Source organism: Herpailurus yagouaroundi, unplaced genomic scaffold (genome assembly GCF_014898765.1).
Source record: "Herpailurus yagouaroundi ecotype Mexico unplaced genomic scaffold, PumYag 205, whole genome shotgun sequence".
Lineage (NCBI taxonomy): Eukaryota > Metazoa > Chordata > Mammalia > Carnivora > Felidae > Herpailurus > Herpailurus yagouaroundi.
The window spans coordinates 9,017,333-9,034,009 of record NW_024412436.1 but is presented as its reverse complement, the minus strand read 5'-3'; the positions used below and the strand labels follow the sequence as shown (position 1 = coordinate 9,034,009).

General features: G+C 36.5%; 1 protein-coding gene across 12 annotated transcripts in view; it reads left to right on the top strand.

Moving 5' to 3' along the window:
* The window catches only part of CEP170 (centrosomal protein 170), a 126,019-nt gene that overhangs the window by 49,837 nt on the left and 59,505 nt on the right, over positions 1-16,677 (top strand). For all 12 annotated transcript variants that reach the window (XM_040451823.1, XM_040451822.1, XM_040451833.1 and 9 more), the window contains 3 exons: positions 6,499-6,577; positions 16,032-16,090; positions 16,187-16,349. In XM_040451823.1, coding sequence (XP_040307757.1) covers positions 6,499-6,577; positions 16,032-16,090; positions 16,187-16,349 — 301 coding nt within the window. The remainder of the gene's footprint in view (positions 1-6,498; positions 6,578-16,031; positions 16,091-16,186; positions 16,350-16,677) is intronic.

The following is a 16,677-nucleotide window of genomic DNA, read 5'->3' as shown; positions in this document are numbered from 1 at the left end:
GAATAAGTTCTTATTTTTTAATTTTCTAATAGCCTTGGTAATATAAGCTGATGCAGTATTTGTCTACATCTGTGCTGTTGAAATTACTAAAATGAATTTAACAGAAACTAAATGTATCCCCACTGCTTCCAACTGCCACTCTTTTTGAAATATACATTAAACTTTATGCAGATTTTGGGATGAGCACTGGGTGTTGTATGGAAACCAATTTGACAATAAACTTCATATATTGAAAAAAAAATAAACTTTATGCAGAAATTGAACAATTATAGTGAAACATTGTTTTCTTGTTCTAAGTTGCCCTGGTACTGAAGGACTGATGTTTAATCTTTGAGATACTTCGTTTTTCTATTAGTTTTATTCTAGCCTTTATTTGTTTCTCATGGCACACAGAATTAAGTCTCAACTCAGGGTTGAACCAAAATCACTCACATTTGACACTTTTCCAGATTCCTGCTCCCTTGGGCTTTCGCTTTGTCCTGCCTCCCGAATAGTAGTTCTGCTGCCGTCCGGTCTCCTTCTCCGAATACTTTGTTAGATTTTCTTCAACCTAGTAGTTCTCCCATCTGCCTTGTCATTTAGAAAAGTTGTACTTCTAAATTTATATGAGTCAAGCCCAGATTCCACTTCTTCCTGAAGGGAAGGAACAAAGGAAAGGTATTTAGGAATATTAACTTGCTGACATCATTAATAACACGTGGAGCAGATAAAGCAGAAACAGAGCAGACTAGGTAGAAACCGTTCTAACGTGAGACAGGTAAGTAAGCTACTGTGATTCCCAGCTCCTAGTTGCAGAACTTCTTTTGTCCTTCTCCACATCTGTAAGCCTTTGTTTTAATCTTGATTTGGGGTGCTTTCTCTGCTTTGTATTACATCTTCTTTTACTTCTCTGTCACGGTGTTGAGTCATGAGCTCCTGAACAGTCATGAACGTTTGCTCAGGAGTCTGCACAGTGCACGAATACAGTCAGTCTTTTTTTGATGAAATTGAATTTATTTTCTTTATTAAGGAATTTATGGAGAAAAATTTTAACTTCTGTATGTGGACTATTTTAACAATGTTATGTTCTGGTTTTAAGCCAGAAAGATTGATCTTTACCACAGTGCTGTGCGTAGATGTCTTTACATTATTACCTTGGAAAATAATAAGTGAGAATTACATCACAGTGTTTTATTCTTTTAAAAGACTGTGATCAAATATAAAAATTACTTGTTTTTCATTATAAAAAGAAGTCAGGTGAAGTACTTCTAAGTTTCTCTAGGTTGACCTTTCTTCATAATTCGATTATACTCAGTAATTCTGTGGAAGATAATAACTCATAGGGGGCAACATTTGCATTTTGAACTTGAAATCAGTACCTAGATTTGAATGTCAGTCTGTAATTTACCAGTCCTAAACACAGGGACAATCACTTTCTGAAATTTGGTTTCCTCATACATCTTCATATTTGTGAGTGTGAGGACTGACAAGTTCAGTTCCCTTGTTTTAGCTTTCAGATAATGAAATGGAAATTCTGCTCAGTAGTACTGGCGTGGGGATGCAGCCTGACGACAGTACGTGTGAGTTTGTGCCTGTTACGGAACTTGGGAGCATCCGTCACACAAGCGATAACTGTGCTCTGACCTAGATGGCAGCCTAGAGAATACACCAGAACAGAGTTGTGAACCACCAGCTGCCATGCGCTTAATCCATAAGGAGACCATTTGCTCTTCATATTCATATAACTCTAGAAATTTGAGCATGAGGTTAACAGCAGCAATTTTAGAAGTCAGGGGACACGATGTAGTGGTTATGAGCCCCACTTGAATTCTTACCAGTGACGTAACTGTAGACGGGTTACTTAATTTTTCTGTTCCTCAACTTTTTTAATGTTCGTAGCAAAATGGCGTTTCTCTCAGGTTGTACCAAAGCTATAAATAAGTTCATAATTGTAAATGATTAGAACAGTACGTGGTGAGCATTCAGTAAGTGCTGGCGGTGGTGGTGTGGCAAGCAAAGCAGTTAAAACGAGTTCAGCACCCTGGAGCCTGCATGCTTTCCAATCAATCCACTGCCTTATTTTTTTTAAAAGCACGTACCAACTAACCCCAACTTATAAATAACTCTAAACTGTGACCACTTTCACTCCTCCCTTTCATCCTACCCTAAAAGAACACTCCCAGGGGACCTAGATTTATACTTGATGTTATTGCTACCAAAATGAGATTCCTGTGCCTAAGGAAGCTGGAACGGGTTTTGTTGCTGATGTTATGGTGGCCTGTTTCCCCGCAAGCCCCTGGAAGCTTCTCCTGTGAGAACCCTTATTTGCCTTCACTTCTTCCTGCCTCCCTCTCCCACTGGGGCACTTGCCCCTCTGAGAGCCACTGTGGCCTCTGCCATGGGCCTCCCATGGCATTCTACCTCTGGCTTTTGTTCTAGGCTGCCCCCTCGACTCCCTGTGTTCTAGCTTCTGCTGGATCCCCTTTTCGCACTGGAGTTTCTACCAGCATCAGACCACAGTGGCGTAGAGTGGAGAGAGTATGCAGAGGAGAGGGAAAAAAGAGAAGACTTTTGTCTCTGGCAGTGTGATTGGGGTGGTTACGCCCCTGGCCGCTCACTCTGTTCAGATTTCCCAGAGCGTTAATACAGTACACAGTGGTTATGTGGTTTTATGCAATCAATTATGCAATTTCGTTGTATGTCAAATAAATAGATGTTTTTCTAGTTTGGTTTGCTTCTATGAGCTAGTGGTTTGGAAGAGGGAGTTTGAAGAGCTGTCCTGGCTCGGGCACCCATACTTCCTTGAGTTGGAGAGAATGTGGGATTTGTAGTTCACAGACCTCAGTGTGAATCCCAGCTCTTACTCCACTTATGAACTCAGATGTTTGTCAGTTCATTCTCTGTGCCTCCTTGTTGTTGTCTGTTCCTCCTACAAGGCACAAGTGTGATCAAATGGTGTTGACGTAAGGAATCAATCCTATTTTTCCCCATGTTTGACTTACTAAAATGCTCCATAATTGATTTACTTAAATGATTTAGGCCCTCGACTCCTTTTTTTTTTTTGCCTGTTGCTCTTTGAAATTTTCTCTCCTCCTTGCGTAATTTCAGACCTTCAGGAGACTTTTTCCCTTCAGATGTTTTCACTTGCATTTTTGTAAGCTGAAACTTTGCGTTTGGCTCATATTTCCTAAGCCTTTTTAGACCTTAGGGAATATTTCTGCCATAAATGCCAGCATATTAAAATTGTATGTTTCTCGTTCTGCAAGTACCTACCTAGTATGTACGTTAAACACACAGTAGGTGCTTAATAATTAAGAGAATTGAGCTGTCTTAAGCTTTGCGTGGATCTGATTGGTCATGTTAAGCCTTTTGAGTAAAATGGTTGTTTAAGTTGAAACAATTTTAAGTAAACCCGGCTTAGAAGTGTGGCATTCCTTGTACATCAAGTATGTAATTGCTTGTCTTCTGCATACTAAACATCAGTGAATTAATGTTTTCTTTTATTCTTTTCTTTTCCATCATTTGAAAAAGCTCTTCTGTTTTGTAACTCTACATAGAATATTTTGTTAAACTCAAGGTTTAACTTTTTTTTTTTAATGTTCATTTTTGAGGGAGACAGAGAGAACGTGAGTGGGGGAGGGGCAGAGAGAGAGGGAGACACAGAATCTGAAGCAGACTCCAGGCTCCGAGCTGTCAACACAGAGCCCTACGTGGGACTTGAACTCACGAACCATGAGATCATGACCTGAGCCAAAGTCAGACACTTAACTGAATGAGCCACCCAGGTGCCTGCCTCAGGGTGTAACTTTTAAAACACTGTAAAATGTTCATTTTGGAAATGAACATGAAATTAAAGCTTATAAATGCCTGTATTCAAAATTTTCTTTATATTAACATTTTAATCTTTCTGTGAAGGATGTTGGAAGCTTATTTTCTAGGATTACTCATGCATCATACTAAGGTGTGATCTCAAGTTTTAGCAGTATGCCACTATCTTCATATATCTGTGCTTGAAATTAAGACTATAACTTCTAATTTTTTCTATAGATTTATAAATTGGTATTCTGTGACCTATTACAAAGTGCTAGTCGTGCATAGGAATTGGAGCATATGACCGTAATCACATAATTTCCTGTAATATTCTACTGTGTGTCACTTAGGACCCTTCTGAACTTCCTCACCATGGAGGGAGCTTTCCCAGATAAGGTATTATGGCCATCTCAAATCCAATAAAATAGAAGATTTTAAAAAATGGAATTCACTAGGAAAAAAGTAATTTTTAAAGTTTCAGCTTATCAGAGGAAAACTTGGGTATTTATATGATATCTGCACTCTGGGCAGTTAAGTATAACATTGTTCTGTGTTCTGTGAATCTAGCAAATTCCAATTTAACTTCCAACGTGCCAGGAAAAATAGTCATCACCATTTGCCATCTGTGTCAAGTTGACTCTTTGTCTTTTTACAAATAATTTGCGGAAGTAAGGATAAAAGGATAATGAAAAACAACTTAAAATTTTAAGTAAAAATTAGTCATGACAAGCTCATGTTTTTATTTCATGTTTTTCTGGTTTGAAAGGTACATAATACACAAAATGGGTATTGTTCATCAGTTTTCAAGGGAGACCTGGGATATATATCCGTTTTGTAAATGTTGCTTTTCAAATTTCAAGTACATATCCAGCTGGTTCTAGCTTATCATTATCTCTAGTTCTTCTTGCATTGTATTGTCAAAATGCATTATTTTTAAGACTTTGATAGCTTATAGTTTTATTAAGATGATAGCTTTCTTCTATTATTGCAAAACATTTCTCAGTTTTAGATTTGTTAACAGAAGGTTAATTTATTTCTTTTTACATCATCTTTGCTTCTAGTTACCTGATAGATACCTGCCTTGGGCATTTATCCACTTAGAAACTAAATCAAATAAGTGTTGGAAAACATCAAAAGATGAAAGAATGCTGTGAAAATGTGAAATACAGAATTGTTCAAGTTCTTATTGAAAAATATTTAATTATTTGTTGAAATGGTACTATTTTGGATATATGGGTTGGATTAAAATATAGCATTAAAATTAATCTCACCTTTTATATTAACTTTTTTAATACAGCTACTGGAAAATTTAATAGTATATGTTTGGCTTGCATTTGGGGCTTGCACTATATTTCTGTTGGATAGCAATGTTCTGGGCAATTCCATTTTCTTCTGTTTTCTTATTATGTTGGTCATTTTCAGCATAGTTAGAAATAATTGATGAGTAATGATAAAATAATGATGTGAAATAGCACAGTGTTTCTTTTTAAAAAAAAATTTTTTTTTAACGTTTATTTATTTTTGAGACCGAGAAAGACAGAGCATGAACGGGGGAGGGGCAGAGAGAGGGAGACACAGAATCAGAAACAGGCTCCAGGCTCTGAGCCATCAGCCCAGGGCCTGATGCGGGGCTCAAACTCACGGACCGCGAGATCGTGACCTGAGCTGAAGTCGGACGCCCAACCGACTGAGCCACCCAGCCGCCCCTAGCACAGTGTTTCAAAAAAAAAAGGAAAAATAAGATCAGTAAGATCCCATAATGTATCTTAGAGTCATAAAAAGGTCTAAAAGACTCATATGGCAATTGTGAAATAGAATAGCAGTTTTATTCCCTTTTTTTTTTTTAAGTTTATTTCTTTTTTTTTTGAGAGAGAGAGAGAGAGAGGAGAGGGCATGTGCTTGTGAGCAGGGGAAAGGTTAGAGAAGAAAGAGGGAGAGAGAGAGAATCTCAAGCAGGTCCAGAGACCAATGTGGGGCTTGAACCCATGAACCGTGAGATCACGACCAGAGCTGAAACCAGAAGTCAGACGCTCAACTGACTGAGCCACCAGGTGCCCCAGTATTTCATTACTTTTATTCTTAGAATTCTTCTAAAGAACAAAAAGAAAATTTACTTTAAAAAATGGAATAGGGACACCTGGGTGGCTCAGTCAGTTGAGCATCTGACTCTTGGTTTTGGTTCAGGTCATGATCCCATTGTTTTGAGTTCGAGCCCTGCATCAAGCTACTTTTTGGGATTCTCTCTCTCTCTGCCCCTCCCCCACTCGCTCGAGCTCTCTCTCAAAATAAATAAATTTTTTAAAAAAGTAATGAAACATCAGACCTCACAAATAATTAGAATTGTCCGAAAAAAGCTAAAATTGAGTCCCCTGCATCCTGATGATATATCAAAAGTTAAGTATTTTACAATTTGCCAGCTTCACATTAGGAGCTTTTCTTAGCATCATTTTTAAATGCCTATATTTGTCTTGGCAGCGTGATGGACTTAGAGAGGTACAGCCTGGTTCTTTGTGTGTTCAATTATTAATAAAAACTTAGTATGAAAATCATTTATCAGCCTATAAGATGCATGGCACATTTTGTAATACACAAGCTGTGTTAGCCACCATAGCTAATGTATTTTTAAGTGTAAGGTTTGAGTGTTTGTTTGTCTGAAATGTAATAATCAATACTTCATATATAACCTAAGATCTTTTTCTCTCTTTGTAGACTTTTGTGAATGATGTAAGGATTCCAGAACAGACTTATATCACCTTGAAACTTGAAGATAAGCTGAGATTTGGATATGATATCCTTATATGATTTTGTGCATTTATTGAATTTATTCATAAAGCTTTCTGATGTACATTAACATTTCTTGATCTAAGAATTTTCAGTAAAGGCATGCTAGAAGTCTCTCTGCCCTCCCATATTAAAATACATGTTTAAAAATAATACATATATTTTCTGGTTGTTATGCCTATTCCTAAAAATAATCCTAGAAAAGTTGATGGACTCAGCTTTTCCCCCATCCCTATAGTTTCAGCAGTGGTATTTACATGTGTAATTTGGGTATCAGAGAATGTAACAAGGAGAGGACAAAGGACTGTTTAATATTAGCCCAGCCCAGGGATTTTGTTGTTGTTTGGATGAGCATGGCACAGATCAGTGTCCCAGGAGGAGTGTAAAAACTTATCCCTACCTTTTTTTCCCATTCGTACTTTTACTCTGTTTTAAGAATTCTGTCTCTATCACTTATTTAACTCAGATTTTTCAGTATCCTATATCTTCTGAGACCCATACTCCCTGGCTCAGTTCATTATACAGTTAGTGTGTATTTAAAATTCTTTCTTTAAAAATAGGATTCTAGGGGCGCCTGGCTGGCTCATTCAGTAGAGCATGCGACTCTTGATCTCAGAGCTTGAGCCCCACGTTGGTTGTAGAGATTACTTAAAAATAAAATCTTTTAATAAGTAAATAAGTAAGTAACAAAATAGGATTCTAAGAAGTGAGTGGGGACATGACTTTGTCCTCCCTAGGGTATAGTAAAGAACCACTAGTGAAGAAGAATAAAACATTTCTATTCATATAAGGCAAAAAGCTTTGAAATAAAGGGGACTTACTTTATTTAATTAAATTATACATATTCCACCTTATACTGAATGTTTTTCTTGAGTTTTCATTTTTCAGTTACTACATTTATCTGGACTTTAATATTGAAGAATCTATTAAACATTGGCAAGTCAGATGGACTTTTACCACTATACTATAGCAAATGTAGTCTCAGCTACCTGGAGTTGATGCATAGATAAAATAAATGTACTAACACTTTAAAATTGTTCTTAAAGCATAACCAGTTTTGTTTTTTTTTTTAGATTTAACTTAAAATTTATGAAAAATAGTTTTTAGCACATCATATGAACTTTATACTTGTACAGCAAAGGAACATTGAAAAGTGAAACCATTGAATCTTAGTATTTATGAGTTGTATGTTTAAATCCTTTTAAGAATATGAATCACAGAAAATGATTAAGAATTAACATTAAAGCCTTGATCCATGGACCATTTTCCACCAGCATAAAAAGTTTCATCAAACAATAAATGCAAATAAATATATTTTGAATTTAAATACCTCCTTAATCTGATTCAAAACATGAGAAAACAGAAAATCTGAGTTTCAATAAAACTCTATAATGTTTACTTTGACTTTTAAATCAAGAGAAAACTGTTGAGGGGCTCCTGCGTGGCTCAGTCCGTTGAGCGTCTGACTTCAGCTCGGGTCATGATCTCACAGCTTGTGAGTTTGAGCCCCATGTCAGGCTCTGTGCTGACAGCTCGGAGCCTGGAGCCTGTTTCAGATTCTCCTGGAGCCTGTTTTTTCTCTCTTTGCCCCTCCCTCGCTCGCTTGCTCTCTCCCTCTCTGTCTCAAATAAACATTAAAAAAAAGGAAAGAAAACAACTGCTGAGAAATAACTCCCGCTTTTACAATTTGTGTAGTGATTTCTTAGTAGTGAACTAATACTTCCTTTTTTATATACCAGCTCATAATAGTCAGCAATAGGAGTTGCTGGGACAAATGTTTTGTTGGTTCCAAAGGACTTTCTTCGTGTTATGAATCGGTGTTGAACCAGAACTGTTATCCAAATCTTCAGAGTAGGCTCAGTAAATTTTATTTTAAAATAGCATCTCCTATTGCTTATGATTTTTGAAAACTATACATAAATGAACATTAGGATGAAATTTTATTGTATGGGATGAAATTTTTAAAACAAATTTTATATGTTACATTTACCTGTTTTATATTTGGCTGAAATAATTGTGCTTTATTTTTATTAACATTAAGCTTAATAGTTAGCCAGTTTACAAACTGCTCTTCTTTGGAGTGGAAAACTCTTTACTACAATGTCACAGTAATAGAAGGAACATCTTACCATGAATTGAGATAGAACTGAAGACACAAAATTTATCTGCCACAAGCGCTTTTCTAATTAAAGAAATTAAGTGATTTGGAAAAGCCAGTAGTGGAAAAAATATCCAAGTTTAAGAAATGACTATAAACTCATGAGGGATAATAATCCCTGCAGTAATCAAAAAGGAGCTCTTAAGTGTCCAAGTGGCCAAACTTTAGCAGATATGCAAGCCTAAGGTTGTTCACTTCACAGTTATTAAATGTGTGTATCTCCTGTGTGCTGGGAGACCCTTGTCCCCATGGTCTGGGGACACGAAAGTGAAAGAAACAGACCACTCTGTCCTCCTGGCGATTATACTTGTCCTCCTGGCGATTATACTCTAATGGGGTTGAAGGAAGCTGACAGAACACAAAAAAAGAATAGTAGAGGATGATAAGTTCTATGGAGAAAAAGTGTAACTGGGGGATCCAGAGAGCTCGTGGTGGTGAGTGAGAGGTTGTAATTTTAAAAAAGGATATTCATGGAGCCCACAGGGGAGCAAAGATAAGGAGAAAGTAAAGAAGCTGGCCATATGGATATCAGGGGAAATTGCTCTTCAGGAAGATAGAAGAGTTAAATTCAAAGGACTTGAAGCAGCAACGTGTTTGGCATGTTTGAAGAACAGCCTTCAAAAGTCATTGTGGTTGGGACCAGTAAAGAGTAGGAAGATGGGGTATGGGAGCAGGGTGCACATCAGCCCTAACAGACCATTGCAAGGATTTTGACTTCTATTCTAAGTGAAATGGGGAGCCATTTACAGGGGTTTGACCAGAAGAGTGACATGATAATGACTTACTTAGAAACATTCTGTGGCTATTCTTGTTCAAGAAGACTAAGGATGGAAGTGGGCCGCGGTGAAAAGAGGGAGGTGAGTTAGGAGGCTGTGTAGTAGCCCCAAGTGAGTCAGAGGTTTACAGCAGGGTGGTGAAAGAGGAGGTGGTGAGGAATCAGATTATGGGTGCATCTTGAAGAGGAAGCCAGTAATATTCTTGATTAGATTGGAAGTAGAATGAAAGAAAGTCCAAGATTTGGCACTTGATCTCAGCGGTTGGAAAAATAGAGTCACCATTAACTGACAGAATTCTGTGGGTAGCGTGAATTTCATGGAGAAAATGGGAAGAATCTTCTGAGAAAAACAAGCTTTTGGTTTAACTGAGTTTCCTCTATTTTCTCTTTGATTTGTATCTTATTAATTTCTTTTTCCTAGATAAAAACTGAGGTTATTCGTTTGAGACCTTTTTTTTAATATAGGCTTTTAGTTCTATAAATTTTCTCCTAAGTTCTGCTCTACCGTTCAAAATACTTTCTGATTTCTCTTGATTTTTGAGTACTGGTTATTCAAATAATTTTGAATAAGTTTGTTAGTTTCTAAGTAATTTGGAGATTTTCCCAGAGACTTTCTGTTATTAATTTCTAATTTAATTCCATGCTGATGAGAGAACATACTTTGTATGTCTCAAACCGTTTTAAATTTATTGAGACTTGTCCTGTGGCCCAGAATATACCTAATTTATCTCTCCTGGTAAGTGTTCCATATGTACTTGAAAAGAATGTGCATTTCTGTTGTTTGGGTGGAGTGTTCTATTAATGTCAGGCCAATTTGGTTCACACCTTCTATATTTTACCGAATGATTGTCTACTTGTTCTGTTAATTGAGAGATCAATATTGAAATCTTAGGCTATAATTATGGATTTGCTTATTTCTCCTTGCAGTAGTTTTTCTTCATATAATTCAAAACCTGGTTATTAGGTACATAAACATTTAGGATTAAAATGTCTTCTTGATGAATTGATCCCATTAATTATTATAAATTGACCTGCTGGGGGCACCTAGGTGGCTCAGTGGGTTGAGTGTTCAACTCTTGATATCAGCTCAAGTCTTGATCTCGCAGTCATGAGATCAAGCCACAAGTAGGGCTTTGTGCTGGGCTTGGAGTCTGCTTGGGATTCTCTGGCTCCTTCTCTTTCTACCCCTCCCCAGCTCACACTTTCACTCTCCCTCAAAATAAATAAACTTAAAAAAAATAAATAAAAGAAAATGACCTGCTCTATTCAAGACAATGTTCTTTGCTCTAAAATATAGTTTGTTTTGACATTGATTTAGTTGTTCCAGCTTTCTCTTTCTTCTTTCTTTCCTTTCTTTCTTTGGATTGCCGTTAGCAAGGAACATCTTTTCTGTTCTTTTTTATATTCTTTTGCTTTTAACTTCTTTGTGTCTTTACATTTAAAGTAGGCATCATACAGTTGGTATTTTTTTTATTCAGTCTGATCATTTCTGCCTTAATTTGGGGATTTAGGTCGTTCACATTCAGTGTGATTATTGATGTAATTAGGTTTACCTCTGTCATCTTGATATTTGTTCTATTTGTGCCATCAGTTTTCTTTTTCCTCTAATTTATTTTGGATTTTTTTGAACATTTTGTATGATGCCATTTTATGTTTTTTATTGGCTTATTAACTATAACTTTTTTATTTGATTGGTTGCTTCAAGATTTGTAGTTACTTCTTTAAGTTGTATCTTCAAGCAATATTATACCAATTCACATATAGTATAAGAGCCTTACAGTAGTATACTTCCATTTCTTCTGTACTGACCTTTGTGCTATGATTGTCAAACTCTATTCTTAGATGTTACAAACTCCATACTACATTATTACAAGTGGAAGGTCAATTATCTTTTAATGAGATTGAAATAAAAATATCTTATATCTTTATGCCCATTGTACTCTTATACCTTAAACCAGTGTAACTATCATTTCTCATGCTCTTCGCTCCTCTTTATAGATCTGTTCTTCTCATCTGATATCATTTTCTTTCTGCTCAGGGCTTCCTTTAACATTTCTTGCAGTATGGTTTTGCTGGTGATGAATTCTTTCAGCTTTCATGTGTCTGGAAAAGTAGTAGTTAATATAGTAGTGAATATAGATTGGTAAGAGATCCAAGAACTGAAACCTATTCTATACCAGTATTAAGAGGTGGGAGAGATAAGGAACCAGTTTAAAAAAGATTAAGATGCAGGGGTGCCTAGGTGGTTGTCAGTTAAGCATCCGACTTTGGCTCAGGTCGTGATCTCATGGTTCATGAGTTCGAGCCCTGCATCGGGCTCTGTGCTGACAGCTCAGAGCCTGGAGCCTGCTTCAGATCTGTGTCTCCCTCTCTCTGTGTCTGATCGCACTCTATCTCTCTCTCAAAAATAAACATTAAAAAGAAAAAAAAGATGGAATCACTGGTGAACTAGAAGGAATATCAGAATATGATATGGTTTCCATGTTTAGTGGAAAATGATTTAAACATTACTTAAATACCATAAATCTCAAAATCCTTACCATCTCAGTCATCTCAGGGTTATTATAAAGAACCCAGTACCTTAATTTTTTTAATGGGCTGCTTTTTCCCAAAGTAGTTGTCTATTCCTATAATGTCCACAAAACGATTGGATTAATTGTATTAGAAACAAGGTAAAAATCATTGTCGTGTCTTTTAAGATGATGATTTATCTATAATTGGAACATTACCTATGGCATTGTGTGTTTGGGTCCAGATCATGGCTGCTAAAATGATCAGGAAGGGGATAAACATAACTAAAAATCAAAGACTCTTCATTTAGAGAAGTTAGGGTTCTTCCTGATTAATGTGATTGATATCCACAACAAAGCATGAACACACTTTCCAGATTTCAAAAATGGAGGATGTTTCCAAAGTTTGAGAGAGCTAAATTTAAGAAATTGACATGAGGTATTAGATATAGAATAAAGTCATAGAAGAAAAGTTTAAAGGAGTTGTTTTAGAACAAGGTTTTCTAAAAGCTGGACAAAGGAATTGATCTTCCAGAACAAAACGATACATCTTTCTGAAGATAAAGACAAACTTAAGCTAGTAGAAAATAAAATTTTACCCTTGGAAGGTTTTCTGCTGTGAACTTTTTTTTTTTTTTAACTTTGCCATCTTCTAGGACCTGCCTTGTTAATACAATGTGCAATCTATTTTAGCGTAATTGTGTATTTTATTATGAATGTAGTCAAACAAATTTCCTGTATATATTTTTTTAATGTTTATTTATTTATTTTGAGAGGGAGAGAGAGAACACGAGCAGAGGAGGGGCAGAGAGAGGGAGAGAGAGAATACCAAGCAGACTCCACACTGTCATCACAGAGCCTGATGGGGGGCCTGAACTCACAAACAGGGAGATAATGACCTGAGCTGAAATCAAGGGTTGGATGCTTAACCAACTGAGCCACGCAGGCACCCCTAAATTTCCCATATTTCTTTAAAACAATGTTTTGGTTTTTTTTTAATGTTTATTTATTTTTGAGAGGGAGGGAGAGAGAGGGAGACACAGAATCCGAAGCAGGCTCCAGGCCCCGAGCTGTCAGCCCAGAGCCCGACACAGGACTAGAACCCACAAACAGTGAGATAACGACCTGAGCCAAAGTCGAACACCTAACCGACTGAGCCTCCCAGGTGCCCCTAAATTTCTCATATTTCTAAGGAGAAGATCCAAACAGACAAGTTTTTGGCTAACTTTAAGGAAAATTTTTAAGGGTAGTCTTACTATATATGTATTTTAAATCACACATATAAGACACATAAATTTTAGAAAAAGAATCTATCTTTCATTGTGTAAAATAATTCAGGTATTCTCATTTGTTGTGGCATCCAGTGTCTTCAACACCATGAAAGTCACATTCTTTTTAGTAATACAGTTTTTGAGAGAATATTGTATTAATGCCCATTAAACAGTTTGAAAATACAGCATCTTTTGAAACCTTAACACTGGAAACCTTGTACCAAGCAACAAAAGCTCATATATAATATTTGATTTCTTCTGTAAGTGTGTGGTATCTCCCGAGTGAAGCAACTTAAATTAATTTTTAAAATGACTTTTGAGATGCATGTTCACACTGACACCTGTTGTTTTAAGGCCCTAGGAGTAACTAAAACTGTTCAAAATGTTGCCCTCCTTTTAGTTAGCTTTAATTGTCATTTAGATAAGATGTTTTATCTAGCTAAGATCATCTAGATAAGAGATAACATTCAGATAAGATGTTTTTGAATGCATTACTAGTATGCAGATGAGTTTCTTTGACCCCACTTGTAGGTAAACATTTTTTTTTTAAGTTTATTTATTTAGAGACAGCTCCCTAAAGGGAGCACAAGTGGGGGAGGGGCAGAGAGAAAGAGAGAATCCCAAGCAGGCTCCACACTGTAATTGTGGAGCCAGATGCTGAGCTCAAACCCACGAACCAGGAGATCATGACCTGAGCCGAAGTCAGGCACTTAACCTACTGAGGCACCCTGGTGCCCCAATAAACATTTCTTGAATAAACTGAGCATAGGGAAGATGTAAAATCGCAATCACAGCCCGATGTAAAGAAACAGGAAAATAACCTAACAAATACAATTTTTAACAAGTAGGATTTTAAACTTTTTATAACTTAGGAAGTTACATTAGGAAGAAGGTAGCTAAGCTGGAATTAGGGCAGTCTCAGAATCTCCCAGCCAGCCCGGTGTTCTCAGGTGAACTCATGACCCAAACAAGAGGATCCTTGAAATCTTTGGCTTCGCACACATGAAACTTTTCGAAAGATAAAGCGTTTGACCCCAAGAAGTGTGGGCTCTCTCAAGTTTTCCCAGATCTTCAAGGAGTCTTAAGTGTAAACATAAGACCCCCACACTAGCCTTAGGGGACAGCCTGGAACTCCCTCAGCAATAAACTTGAATGGAGCACCGGAAAACCCCCAGAGCAGGCTAAAATCATTGGTGTTTCCCATTGAAAAAATGGAAATGGCTTTCTGTTTTTTTGAGACACTGTATTTTCCATTGGAAGTATGCAAATGCTGTGAATCTCCTCCAGCTGTTCATGCATTTCTTGGGTATAAAACAAAGTTACTGTACTTTTATTTTTCATTAAGTATGAAATTACTAATTATGAAATACTTATTTTCATATATGTCAGCAAATATGTATCAGCATATACATATAACAAAAAAGGAAAACTCTAATATTTCACAGCTACAGGAACCCTGGACTGGGTTTCAGCTGACAAGATTCTCGTCTTAGGTTTTGCCCTTCCATTCTTCAAGTTCCCTATGTATAGAAGAGAAGGATGAGATATTAAACAGGAATTAAACAGGGTAGTCCCTAAAGCTCTTTACAATTCCAAAAAAATCTGAATTTTTATCATTTTAATGAACAGAAATAGAAGTTAAAAACTCATTTGCAAGTTTACTGCTCCTTATGCATGGGAACTATTTTTACCCCAATCATTTGTGATAATTACAGCTTTCTAGCCTTGAAGTCATAGGGTGCTATGAATTGGTAAAGGATAATAGAATTTAGTACATGGTTATAAAAGTCCTTTTAGTACACGGTTAAGTAATGGTGGGAAATGTGACCTCTACTGTTTAGTGAAAGATGTTTTTTAATATACAGAGGCATTGTTCTTTTTGGCATAATAATGAAAGCACCCATTATTTCTAGCATTTGGTTCTAATTGTATAGAATCAGTTGTTTGTCAGTGTGATACGACCCTGATTGCAATGTCTGGAGGAAAGGGGTGATTGTGGTTGTTGTAAGGACCCTAATTATAGAATTTCTTTTGCACTTTCAGAGTGAGCTTCATTTTTATCAATGCTTGTGAAGTCTGAGTAATCGAATTCTTTCAGGATTTGCTGTTGGATAATCACTGATGACATACTTCCTTTTACATTTTTGGGATTAAGTATTAATATAATTTGATCCAGGTGCTTTTTCTTCTTTGTAGTCATATTGTTTGTTTGTGATAACTGAACATGTCTTTGTGCTCTGATTTATTACCCAGTTATTTACTTCCTGAAGGCCGTTATTAAGTTCAGAATTATTTGCTAGATTTTAAGATTTTTCTCTAGTATGTATTTTTTTTTAATGTTTGTTTATTTTTGAAAGAGAGAGAGAGAGAGAGAGAGAGGGAGAGCACAAATGGGGAGGGGCAGAGAAAGAGGGAGACAAAGAATCCAAAGCAGGTTCCAGGCTCCAAGCTGTCAGCAGAGAGCCCCACGCGGGGCTCAAACCCACGCACCGTGAGATCATGACCTGAGCTGAAGTGAGACGCTTAACCAACTGAGCAGCCACCCAGGTGCCCCAAGATTTTTCTCTGGTATTTAAAAAGTAAAGTCCTCACAGTTATGAGCATATTTTAACATTTAACTCTTACGGGGAATATGATACTTCTGTTGTAATTACCTATTGAAAATAGGACAATTCCTAAATTATCTTTGATTATTTTAAGCTTGATTATCACAATTTTGAAATATATTCTTCCTTAGCCTTGTTTACATACAAATCTTTTCACTGTAGTTCGAGGAGAAATGAGGGTCCCTGAAGAAGCACTAAAGGTAAAAATTTTTTACTTATTTCCTTTGTAAATCCACCATTTGCTAGGGTCGATTTCACTCTTGGATGTTTCACTTTCATTTTTAACTGTCTTATAGCATGAGAAGTTTACCATTCAGCTTCAGCTGTCCCAAAAATCTTCAGAATCAGAGTTATCAAAATCTGCGTGTGCCAAAAGCCTGGATTCAAAGGGAGCAGATACATCAGCAGAGGTGCAGCATAAAGCCACAGAAGCACTGAAGTCTGAGGAAAAAGCCGTGGGTAAGTTAACCTGTTTGGAAATACCATATTTATACGTGGTTAGGAAGAAATTGCATCCTTGGTTCTAAAAAAGTTGGCCATGTCCATGTAAATTTGTAATAATGACAGTTTTAGAGTAGGTTTTAATACAGCCAACGCTTTCATTAGAAAGCATTTTATAACACATAATTATAGATGACAGTTATATGTAGGTGTGTTTAATATATTTAAATATTTGAGAGAAATAAATATAGTTTTCAATATTTTTATTTAATGTTTGTCTGCTTTTTTTGAATTATAACAAGTGAATTAAAAGGAAATATCCAGGGGCACCTGGGTGGTTCAGTTA